Genomic DNA, 12535 nt, shown 5'->3' on the forward strand with positions numbered 1-12535 from the left:
TCGCCTGAGGTGACCTTGGGAGCAAACTTACCACTAATGTGTTCTGACAAGTCAGCTACAAGAAAGTGCTAACAGAGCAATGTAATGGTTAAAAGCTCCCCGGCACTCATACCTCAGCACTTTCACCTCAGTCCGGTAGCCCGGCTGACCACTTTCCAGCACACGTTGACTCTTTTTGTGAGGACGAAAAGAGATTACATTGGCTGGTCCGTGGCTGTGTGGGACTATAAGCCTTGGAATAGTTCTGGGGACTTTCACTGGTTCAGTATGCCGGAGCAGGGGGATAACTATGGGAAAGAATTATGGCCGACCAGAAAATATGCCTCCCTCTCACAGAAATCAGTCTCAGAAATGAGTTGACCCCTGACACTTGTGACTTGCAGCCATAAAACACTGACCTGAGGGTAGCTAAGCTATGGTAGAAAGAACAGTAGAAATGTCCTAAAATGACTGGTTTCATTAAATCAGAAACAATTATTATGCTTTCAAAGATGGATGTTTTGACAAGACAGCTCGAGACCTGAGTGCATTACCTGCTGACTTTGACTAACACATACTGTATTCTGTTGTGCCTCCACTCTGGCCATCAGTTGACTGAGGCTGGCCGTCGCAGAGGTTCCCACACTGAACTTTTTATGTCCCCAAACAGAGCGGCTGTGTGCGATCTCACTGCTGGATGCAGTAGTGGCAGGCAGGTCCGACATCACATTTCTCTGTATGTGTAAAATTAAGCACGAGGACATGGACTACAGGAGCGAGAGGAAAAAGAGGAGAGGGAAATAAAAGCCACAGAGCTGCCGTGTATTTGCAGAAGGGGGGAGAGGAGGGGACGGGAGGGGCAAAGTAATGACAGTTTTTTATGTCATACCGTGTAGTGCAAACAAGACTCTCAGGTTTACACAGATCGCACTAGTTTGCGAGCCCACACGAACACACACACGGACAAAGAGGCAAGTTCGCTGTCACGCAGTGGAGGGGGAGAAGCCAATTCTGATGGGGATGCAGGGTTACAATCTTTTTTTGGGGGGTGGGGAAGGGTTTGAGGGACAAGCTGGCTACCCAGCTGCAGCGCTGGCCCTGTGGGTAAGACAGGGAGGTCAGAGGGCCCCTGGCCTGTCACCAACTATGCTGCATTGTTGCCAGGCTCGTGCCAAGCAGAGTGCCAGGAGCATAGCCTGGTGCTGTAGCTCCCTGATGTGCTGCCATCAACACCCCACCCCCCAACCTTGGACCCATCTCCAGCATGTATGCTCTCCCTGGCTGCAGATGTAGATGGTGGTAAATCCTTTGCCCTTGCATAGCACCCCCCCAACCCCCTCGCATTATGACTACTGTAGTGTGTTGCCTACGTCACGCTAGAACGAGGCACAGTGGTGCTATTTTTGAAGCAAGAGTTCCTTTCCCGAGGCATTTTGATGCTGTTGGCTTTGGATGTTAGCTGCAATATCAGTTAGTTAATATATATGTTAACACAGGTTATGTAGTCTTAGCAAAACAGAGTGATTTATGTGTGTAATTGATTTTCATTCTATGCAAAATAAGCTCTGCAGGCAATAAAAGTGAACAAGTCCCATCCTGCATCCAAAGTCCACTCATTGGAGATTAATGAAAATCACAGAAACTTATAAATCCAGAAAGAAATGTACTGTTCAATTACAAGACCTGACCTATTAGATTCAGGCAGTGGGGGGGTGTTCAGGGTCAGCTGTGTTATTCCCACAGGGACATATAATAGGCTCACAGGCCCATGAACACTAAACTAGTTGCTGCATGCCTAAATATAGCATGGTAGCAGTGGCCAGGGCATGGCTTGTATCAGCCATGACTAACTGCTGGCAGTGGTGGCACAGCAGTGACAGCACGGCCAGTAAAGGCATCGCCATCAGTGGATGACAGAAACGCACACGCAGGCAGGAGCGCTCACTTTGATTTATTTTTGTTTCCTTACTGAAATCCACCCAAGACGTCTTTTTTTTTTTTTTTACCCCAGTCTTGAGCGAGCGCAAGAAGGCAGCATCAATTGCTATGGCAACACGAAAGCGCTCAAAATTGCCCTTTTCACATTGGGATTTCTCAGACGCTGTGAGGGGTTGCTGGTGTTGCTTATATAAAAACATATTCAGAGGCTGGCACTGTATGTGTGTGTGTGTGTGTGTGTGTGTGTGTGTGTGTGTGTGTGTGTGTGTGTGTGTGTGTTTTGCATAAGGCTCGCTGTGAAGCACCTAAGCAGATGAACCCAGTTATTAGATCCCAATCTGTCTGTGCAACACTCCATATCAGATGAACTATTACAGTCAGATCTCCAAACTAGTCAAGCGGCCTGCCCCCCTCCGTGCTGCTCCCCTCAAGGCAAGCATCTGCCGGCACATTTGTGATTAAGGCTGAGCGATGAGGAACGACTAAAACAACAATAAAAATAGGCCAAGAAGAGAGGCAGAGCTGTGAGAGGTCATACTCCGTGCCCGTCTCTTTGTTCCGCATCCTGGCCTCAGCACACTGCTAACATAGGCACAGCGATGACAGAAATGCAAACAAGCAGCACTGCCTGCACAGGCCACAGGGGAGAGAGATGAAGGGAGGATCTGTGGGAAGAGGCGATGAAGACTCTAAAGAGATGTACGTTCAACACTCGAGCACCACTCACAGCTGGCTGTATAGGTCACTCTGATGTAACGGCTCTACAGTTCTGTGAGATGAGGTTTGTCTTGGAGGAGAGGGAAGAGATGAGAGGGCTGTAATAATAATAACATGAACTCACTGGAGGCACTGCAGTACACATGAGAAGGGAGAAGAAAGAGGGAAGGGACGGGCAATAAGGAGGGCCTGTGGAAAAGGTGCTTTTCTTACACCAAAGGTGACTGAGTCATTACTTTGTCACACAGACTACAACCTGTGAAATGACTGGCTCGGACAATCAGACCCAAAACCTTGTCATCAGAAAGCGAGACTCAAGGGGCAGCCGGGTGGAAAAACCCTCGCCCTCGATTGCAGGGTTTGTTCCCAGCTGTGGCCAGGAGTTCCTGGCCAGGCTGGAAGCAGGATCTGACAGTGTTCAGAGGCAGGAAGCCAGCCAACAGCGATGCCTACCAGTTAGTCACAGAACTTGTTAGAGACAAATATTGGTCTACATTATCTGGTAGGCATCAGAGCATTCAGTATTTGTAGGAAGATGCAGCAAAAAAGCAGCAAAAATTAGCCTCCTTTTGATAGAAGTGACCAACCTCCTGATGTATCTCTGCCTGTCTGCTGTGGGAGGTGTGAGTGAGGCAGACTTTCAAAGGAGGCAAACAGGTGTTGTTTAGATAAATTGTGTTTCTCCTAGCTGAAGCACAATACCTACAATGCATGTGTATAGGCGTGCCCTGTTTGAGAGGCCACCTCTGAAAACAGAGCGAGGGGAACTCCCTCTGAGCAAATGCAGGACTGAAACACGATACCTGCAGCAGGCGATCCCCATCGGCTGTGACTGTCTCTTGATTCATCGCATTCAAACTGGCACAATGATCTACTTAGACTGCACATACATTAATGCAAAAAACACATGTGATTGGTTGGGTTTGAAGAGTAAATAAGCAATCATGGTGAAGCGAGGTCACAATTAGACACAGAACAAGACAATATAAAAGCACGTCTTCAGAGCTGGAGGACTTCACAGTATTGTCTGTGTATCCAGAGCCTGACACCTCTACCTCTGTGCCACAGAGCTGCTGTCTAAAACCAATAAAAACACTCCACTGAGCCACACTGTTGATCTGGTTGACATGCTTCTTCATTACTAAGAACAAGGGTTCTGTAGTTTATTTGGAATCAGTCCCACAAACACCAGTCTGCTACCAGAAATACTCACCAGCACATTAAATTTGTATTAATCCGCAACTGAAAATAGTCCCCAAAACAACTGCACTATTTACTCCTGTTTGAGTAGCATTAAAAAAAAACTACTCTGTGTAGCTGTTTGGGGAAATTTTATTTAAAAAAAAAAAAATGTAATGATATATTGTAACCCATTGTTAAAAAACACAAATAAGCTTGGAAAAGCCACACAAAAGGCAGAGATGTCAGAATGTATGCAGGCAGAGTAACATATTGTAGGTGATGGTGTTTTCATGAAGAATACTCAAGAAGAATATAGAGCACCAGCCTCCCCTCTTAAGCCAATGTTTCAGTTCATTTCAGTGCACTGTGAAGACCAGCTTGAACAGACTTAATAATGGCTGTAATGCTGTAACGTGTCATTGCGAACACTTAGTTGCGTTCATGCTCTTTGTCAAAGTTAAGCTATTGTCCACAGTTGCTGTCTGGCTGCCGACTCTGAGACCTTGGATGTGGGAGCATCCTTGAAACCACAAAGACTTTTCCAAGCAGTGAATGCTTGTGACTACATTCAAAAAATGACAGCAGTTTCTGCAAGCTGATGTTTCTATTGCAGTGACATGGATGGAAACCAAGCGGGAACTTAATCTTTAAATGTTATGATGTTCTTTGGAAAATTTTAATCAGTAGTGTAAAACGTGTAATTAGAGTTAAAGGGCTGAAATATGTAAAACCACAATACACAAAAGCCAAGCCCAAACACATGATATATAGAATGTAGTATAATATAACCAGAATTTATACAAAAACTACCATAGAAACCACTTACATTAAACACAAACAAATTCTCTCCTTCGACGTCTCAGACTTCCCCTTGTCGAGGCGTCGTAGACAAATTTACACCATCAATGCATACACAGCGCCGACACAGCCTCCGCTCCTCACCCCTGCACACACACAGTGTCGGGAAACCACCATCTGGACAAAGCCATCGCACCTCTGCAAACAGGTCTTTGCTCTCACTCTTCAAAAGACGCTTCTTTCCACTGAGTTACACACTCGGAAGGTGACAGTGGTCCCTGACTATGTGCTGGAACAGAATGCCTCTATGTGTCAAGCAGGTTAAAACATACAGTAGACACTAGAAGAATGGAAAACAGCTGTTTTCATGAATGCCAGCATCTACAGTACAGAGAGGGCTTTTTAAGTCGAGGCTACAACAGTACAAGGGGACGCAAGCCTCTCCAAGAGATAATGAAGAGCCGGTTTACAGCAAAAACAGATATTTGTAAGTGACAGAATCCCAATGGCTGGACTAAAAGCTCAACATCTAATACATAGCACTGGGATTCAGAGCGGTGTCTGATTAGTCATTCAGATGTCTACTAAAGATTTTATTGTGTCTGTTGGCTTCAAGTACCCAAAAATTGCCTATCAAACACAGCTTTCAGGATGAGCCAACATCCTTTACAGCAGCCTATAAATTCAACTATCCCTAACAATAAACTGACTGATAGATATTTAACAAGTGAGAGCAGTGAGTTCATGTCACCACTCCGTCCCCCCACCATAGTTCAGAGCGCCAGCTCAGAAACCTGAGGTGGAGGAACACTGTATCCTTTTCCCCCCACACTTTCCTGCCCCTGAACATACTTGCAAGGATAAGAGCTTGTTAATCCAAAGGTGGGATGAATGGCAGCACTGTGTATGTGTGCCTGCGAGCAGGAAGGAGGGCAGGCTGGGACCCCAGGCGCAACTCAACTCAGCACAAAGACTGGCTCAGTGCTGCTGCTGCTGTCACACATAGGGAATGGATAAAAATATACATGCACCTAGTAGCCATACAGTATACCGGAATGTGCAACAGCAGAGGAGTTACAGGACAAATGTGAGCAAGATATCTGCCTTTAGTTGAGAACCCACTATAAAAGTTCCAGGATCAAATGTGTTCCCAGCAAGTATCAGCAGTGACTTAACCACCGGCTTTTATTTTGAAAAGCTAACATGTACATGAAGTTGACCCTGATGTTGTTCAGTCCTTGTGTTACAATTTTCAAGAAGTAATTTCACCTGGAGACGTGAGTTAGAACACAGTCAAAGGCGAAATATCACTTTGAGCATCAAAGCCAATGAGGATGTGCTGTGTGGGCACGTCAAAGAGAGGATAACCGAATGCTGCAAGGGCGGGCTCGTAAGCGTATTTGCTCCTCTGACCTGTTTCTAATGTGTCAGCTCAGACAAGTCAGATAAGAAAAACAGCTTCTTTTCACTACCACCTGAGAGCAGTGGATGGTGAAATTGAACTTCTGCGAGTTATCCGAACAGCGCCTCACCTGCTGAAGCAGAACAGCTTGGCCACGTTAGTATCAAACACACTCATTCTCATGATGAAGCATGTGCAAACACGGACACACACAAGAGAAAGAAATGACACAATAATGCATTTCAAACACATTCATTAACACTCAGAGTGAACCAAAACAGTGACACTAACAGCGGGGCTGTAAAAACCAAACTGCGGTAGAGACCAAAGACAGAGCCAAAAGAGACTGAGTAGGACTTGCATTCATCAGGTGGCCAGAAACACGACTCCACATCAGCGGATAATGATGCTCTGTAGTGCTGGATGTGTAAATAAGCGACTGTTTCATAACAGGTGGCTATATCAACATCAAGGTGATCATATGCCAAGGCTGTGGTCACAATAGGGGTGGGTGAAAAAAATCATTTCACATAACAGTCTTGATTCTTTTTTTGTACAATTTGGAGTCACAGAGCTGTTGTGTTTCCCCTCAGAAACCCTGAGAGTTTCAGAGAGCAGAGAGGCCGAGTACTCCCCCTCACTTTGTTATTCACATACAGGCTGGAGACTGTAAGATGCTTTCAAGTGAATACAGTAATTAATGCTGTTAACTTTTTCAAATGAAAAGGCTGCGGATCATTTCCCTTAATTGCCAGGTACGATTCATATTGTACTTCAGTGGATTAAGGACACCAGTGAATGGTTTGGCACACAGAATACTGGAGCGAGAGACTGAAAATAGTGCCTCCCTTTCTGTTCATTCAATCCAGAATTGATTCTGAATCAAGACTCGAATCTAAATCAGACACCCAAAAGTCGAGATCGATTCATGACATTCCCAAGAGTCACACCTCTAGGTCACAAGTTGTTTCAGCGGCAACCAAGTGGCCAAGAAAAAAAAAATATTGCAGCTTTAAGGTCCATTTTGCTTTTTATGTTTTGATCATTGCTTGTTTTCTGTGGAGTGAACTGTACACCAAAGACAAATACAGGTTCTTCACCATGCAGCTCTGTGCAATGACATCCACTTCTCACTGGTCACTGGTCTCCTGCACCCAGCACTTACATAATATTTCCGAAAATCCAGTTTTTTATTCAGTAATCAGTGATCACAGAATTATTATTTTTGACTGTGTTGGATTGAGTTTATCTTAATGTCAGCCTGCCACTCATGGTTACAAAAAACCCTGCTTTTTACCACACAATTAATTAAATACAGATCATTTAAAGATACAGTTGGCTCAAGCTTTATGTTAAAATATGGCCATCATTTAAGCAGAGAAGACCACCCATTCTTTCTTAGAATATGCCAGTTGGTTGGACGTCAGGGATATTCTAGTGTCAGGTATCCGTCGGTTATTCAGGGACTGCAGTCAACTTTTCATCTAATGTGTGTATCAGGAATGGCCTGCGGCAAAGTCAAACAAGGCATTAGCTGAAAGGCAACACCCTGTCCTGGGGGCGACCAGCATGCAGGGCTTCTCTTTTCACCTTACTTTGTAGTAATATGAATCATGTTACACAATTTCTTTTCACCGAATGATTGGGTGGTTAAAATGGGAAGGGGGGCCCCAAAGCAAAATCTTACCTTGGGACCTAAAAGGGCTAAGACTGGCCCTGTTGGGTATGGTCGCTCCTCTGAGTGTCAGTAAATTTCCGTTTGTTCCTGCCTTTGTGCAAACTGGCTAATAAACAACAACTACTGTTAAACAACAGCTGAATTTACAGAAATTTGGTTCAAAGAAACACTGATAAATATACTGTCTGTCAGCAGTACAAGTGGACCACAACTAGCTTTATCATCAGCTGGACATGGATATTATCTTATTTCTTAGATAAAGACAGTGACAGCGAGGCTTTCAACTGCAACAACGGTCATATCAGCAGACCAGTGCAACCTTCAAGGCCACTAACCATCAGAGCAGCACTCATAACAGCAGAGGAACAAAGAGCTGAGTGGGAGTTCAGTCCCTCCATTTCTCCCGTTCAAGCTCACTGCCACAGGGATGAAAGAAAATCATTCACCAACTTCCCAGCCACCCAGCCATGCTTTCCTAACGCTCATGAGCGCTCATGTGGAGCGCAGAGAGTGCAAGTCCGAGGATCCTTGTGGGCGTGCGTGAGTCAACACTTTCATAAGATATGTAAATTTGGATTTTTGAGTCAGCCCTTTAGCAAAAGTGTAGAACAAAAATCCAGAAATCCAGTGGTGTCTCTCTTCAGTTATGGCCCCAATAAAAGAGAATATGGAAAGTCACCTTTCAGCTGGGTGACCCCCGTGGTGGTCACATGGTGATATCACTACAACATTACTCTTAGAGGCCATTAATTCTGGACAGGCCTTAAACTGAACAGGGACTGAATAGGTGTCTGAAACACTTTTACACCACAATAAACGTAACCCTCATCCGTAAGGAATCACGACACCACAATAGATCAATTGGAGAGACTATACGTTCTCTTCAAAAGCAAAAAAGTTCTTTTAAAGGATGTCCTCATTTGCTGTAAATGATATTGTTTGCTGCTACAGCGCCAGATAAGAAAATGCTGCCCATGATGCACAGCAGTTTAGATGAAGAGGTGTTTATCAGGTGGATATTATGGATGCAAAAGAAACTGCAAATGCTGAACCCCGATCGTCTGGAAATACCAGCTCCTTTCATTCAGTTAAAGCAAATAAGTGATTTTAGGGTCCCGTTCATGTACAAACTGGCCTGACTGAAGAGACCTGTTCAGGGGTCAAGGCTCGGTCGCACCCTCCACACAGTCCAGCTTTTATCATCAGAACAACCGCAATCAGTGGATTCACCAGCGGGGGCCCAACTAATCTGTCCATATCAGCTTTTACATGCAAATCTGCAACACTGACCAAGTGCTGACCTGTGAGGTAACAGGGAGCCGGAGAGTCCAGATCAGAGGACGCCGTTGTTGCTTAACTGTAACTCCATCACAGAGGTATGTTAGACAGTTTTGAGGCAGTCAGCTGTCGGATATGTCATTTGAATAAAGTTATTGTCTCCTTAGCGACCAAGCTAACAAGCTTGCTAATTGACTGTTAGAAAGCCAGCTAGTTTGGACACCCTTCATTAAGTCAAAAGAATAAAAAAAAACATGTAAAAATCTGAGGACAAAATGCCAGGAAACGTGGGCCAAACAGCAGAAAGAAGCACTGGATGTTCTTAGCTTGACAGTGTGTTAGCTTGCTGCTACAGCTTAGCCTGCCCGCTACGGCACCGAGTGCTGTGAGCGGCGCTACGTCACCCACCTACTATTTCACAATGAATTTCCTCTTTCTGAAATAACTGGGCCTATATCATGATAGGACCTGTAAAAAGCAGCAAGTCCAGAAAAAGATCATTAGGATACTGTCATTTCTAGAAAAATAAATTCATTTGTGTCCTCACTGAACATCACTGAACGGGGACATGGACGCCCCCAGCAGGGGTCCTGCATGCCTCATGTTGTCCTGCCGTCCCACAATGTGAGACAGCAGCTACTTCAAGGAGGCTTTAGAAATAAAAGTGATCAGTTTTATTGGATTAAGTGCGATATCTCAAACAGAGCACCAGCACCCCTCCTCTCCGTCCAACCACTCTTTCTAGTGCAGGGACACACACATACTCCACCCACACACCAAAAAAAAAAAGATGGTGCTCTACAGTCAGCATGTGTCTCAACTTCCTTCCTCTCAGAAACAGTCATGATGCCGTAACAACTGTCACACGCGGGAAATCAAATGCAGCTGGTTGTGAAGCCAAGAATGACCGAGAGCAGACAGGAAGGCTTACCATGTTCCTGATTCTGAACGTTCAGGAGCAAACAGCAAACAGCCGAGTGGATGTGAAACTTTTCACCACTGAGGGCCTCAGAAATGCAGAAACCAATGAAAAAATCAGTCTTTGAGGTTTAGGCTGTTGCTTATTCATATTTCAGTGAAAGTGCAACTGTAATAATTGTATTATTGTGCACAACCTTACATTTAAGCTCCAGTGAACAAGTCTCCTTCACAGCCATTAAGAGAAATCATGCACAGAGAGGGTCACTGTAAGCCTCTCTTTGTACCATAAAGCTGTACATGGACTCCAGTGGGTTGCATCAAACTGCAGGGATAGGATTTTCTTTACATGTCAGCCCTCACACACAAGAGTGAAGCAGGAGGCGGCACTTTGTGCTGCTACTGCTGGACCGCTGTGTGTTCGTGGCCCTTCGAGCTGCTTGAAATGTGGCGTCTAAAGCGCGTCCCTGCAGTGAGGGTGGAGCAGCATCAACAGGTGTGCAACTTCAGACCTTCACAACACCTTATCCTACATGCAAATTATGGAAATAAACTTACACAAACGCATGGTAGATGAACGCCCAGGCTCTCGGTCTCTCCAGCACGTTGTACAGGTAGTTTTGGAGCCGCCGGTAGCGCACGTTTCTCCGGCCGCTCTGCGCGCTGTATATGAGCGGCTTCCCCAGCAGGCTGAGCCGGGCTCCCTGCTTCCCCCTCAGGCTCTCGGACCCGACAGCACCTGCTGCGGTGGAGGCTGACAGCAAACCGTCTCCCGCGTTGTTCATCATCCTTCGTCCGGACTCCACATCTTTCAAGCCGTAGCCTTCGTTGCGGTGCCCCGGCGACGTCCTCATCCAGAGCCCGGTGCTGCCTTCGTCTCCGCTGTGGTTCCGGGGCATGGCATCACCAAAGCGGGCATCAAGTGCGCGGAGGTCTTTTCAAGCATGCGTGCCGGGGGCAATACACGAACAATACACGTGCGAGACGCAGTCTATCTGGCGCTGAGCTGGGAGTGGAAGCGTTGCCAGAGCAAGGCGCACTGTTTACCGTCACACTTTGACCGCCCTCTTTCGTCTTGCATCAACCTCTCCTCAAGCTATTTACACAACCGCCGCCGCGCGTAAAGATCTCCATCGCGCCCGGCCTGTGCGCGCTGCTGTCCAATCTGACGAAATAACAAGTAAGAGACACACTGTGTGTGCGGTGCGGTGGGACAGGGGGTGTTTTTAGGATTAATTTTCAGCACAGGCTCTCTTCCCGGTGCGCTTTGCCGCCTGTTGCTTCAAGCTGCGCGTCCACGGCAGATGCGCATCTGCGCTGGCAGCGGCCGTGCTTGACTTAATGTCGATCCTCGTGGCACAGTAAACACCTCGAGCTGATCTTACCTCCACGACACCTGAGAATAAAGTTTTCAGCCGCCAGTGATGGAGTTGTTGTTGGGGGAAATACAAACGAACAACCGCAACTCTTCGTGTAATTTAATTTCCCCCAAAGTTCCAAATGACACCGCGTTTTTTAAAAAAGCCTATCAGGTAACATCGATTCTGATGAATTTTCCACTTGGTCGGCTGGAAAAGTAACCGCCGAGGACGGCTCTCTGAACATCTGCAAAAAATATTACGCTGTGAAAATGACTTTTAATCCAGAGAAGTTTTTTTTTAATGGAGTGGTAGTGTTCAGTAAATATGGTTTCATCAAAACGTCTTAATGTTTATTTGATTTCTTTTTGCATGAGAGAAGCATGACAGTGTCATTCCTTCACGACTGCTCTGTCATCTGCTGCCCTGCTGTCACTGCAACCACGTGGCATCACACGCGTCTCTCTTAAATGCGTTAATTTTGAGCGTCTGATGTCCTCCCTTGCTACCGTGCCGTGTTGCTTTGATATCATACAGTCAAACCACGACGCACAACACATTTGAGCCACATCGGTCTGCGCATTCAGAGTCAACGGGGCTGTGTGTCCGGAGGGCTGATGAAGTGAAACTGCAGCTTCCTCTGTGGCGGCCTAAAATGAAAGCGGCTAAACGAGTGTCATGCCTCGGCACGGACTTCCCCTCAGACCCTCGGTACACATGCTCTTCTACACATGTAGAAGCTTCCTCATCATCGCCCTGACTGGAAGCACCGACCACGTGTGGGAAGGCGACAGCTCTTACTTGTGACACTGAAGTTAAAGTGAATAAGGAGGGGAAGCAAGCTCTCAGTATTCATGTGTGGCTGCAAGCCTTATCAGCAGGAGTCAGCATCCTGTCACACACACGCACACACGCACACACACACACACACACTCAGCGTGTCAAAGTGTGAAGTGAGGGACCGGAAGTGTGTATCCTCATATTCAATCTGTTGAAGCTGCGAGTGTGCAAGCCTTTCCCATACCTGCAGATGTTTGACGGCCTCAGAGCACAAACTGAGCTACTGTTCCTGTCTTTCAACAAAACTACGCCATCTACTGGCGGCTGCAGCACCAGACAGCCTGCACGACAGCACAATGTCCACAGCTTTGAACAGAAATCTTTTCTGCTCTCACTTCTAATTCTTGCTGTTTACTCCTGAAGTAAATGAGACTTTACAGTCACAGGATTATTTTTGGCGCACTGAAGCTCCCACAGTTAGATTAAGGTTGCTTGTCGTGTCGGTAA

The 12535-nt window shown here is 46.1% G+C and overlaps 1 protein-coding gene across 4 annotated transcripts in view; it reads right to left on the reverse strand.

Annotated features, from left to right (window-relative positions):
• Positions 1-10884, reverse strand: part of kcnq5b (potassium voltage-gated channel, KQT-like subfamily, member 5b) — a 108746-nt gene extending 97862 nt beyond the window's left edge. For all 4 annotated transcript variants that reach the window (XM_041933048.1, XM_041933046.1, XM_041933047.1 and 1 more), the window contains exon 1: positions 10449-10884. In XM_041933048.1, coding sequence (XP_041788982.1) covers positions 10449-10789 — 341 coding nt within the window. In that variant the 5' untranslated portion in view covers positions 10790-10884. The remainder of the gene's footprint in view (positions 1-10448) is intronic.
• Positions 10885-12535: the final 1651 nt, after the last annotated feature.

This window comes from Chelmon rostratus, chromosome 3, assembly GCF_017976325.1.
Source record: "Chelmon rostratus isolate fCheRos1 chromosome 3, fCheRos1.pri, whole genome shotgun sequence".
Taxonomy (NCBI): domain Eukaryota; kingdom Metazoa; phylum Chordata; class Actinopteri; order Chaetodontiformes; family Chaetodontidae; genus Chelmon; species Chelmon rostratus.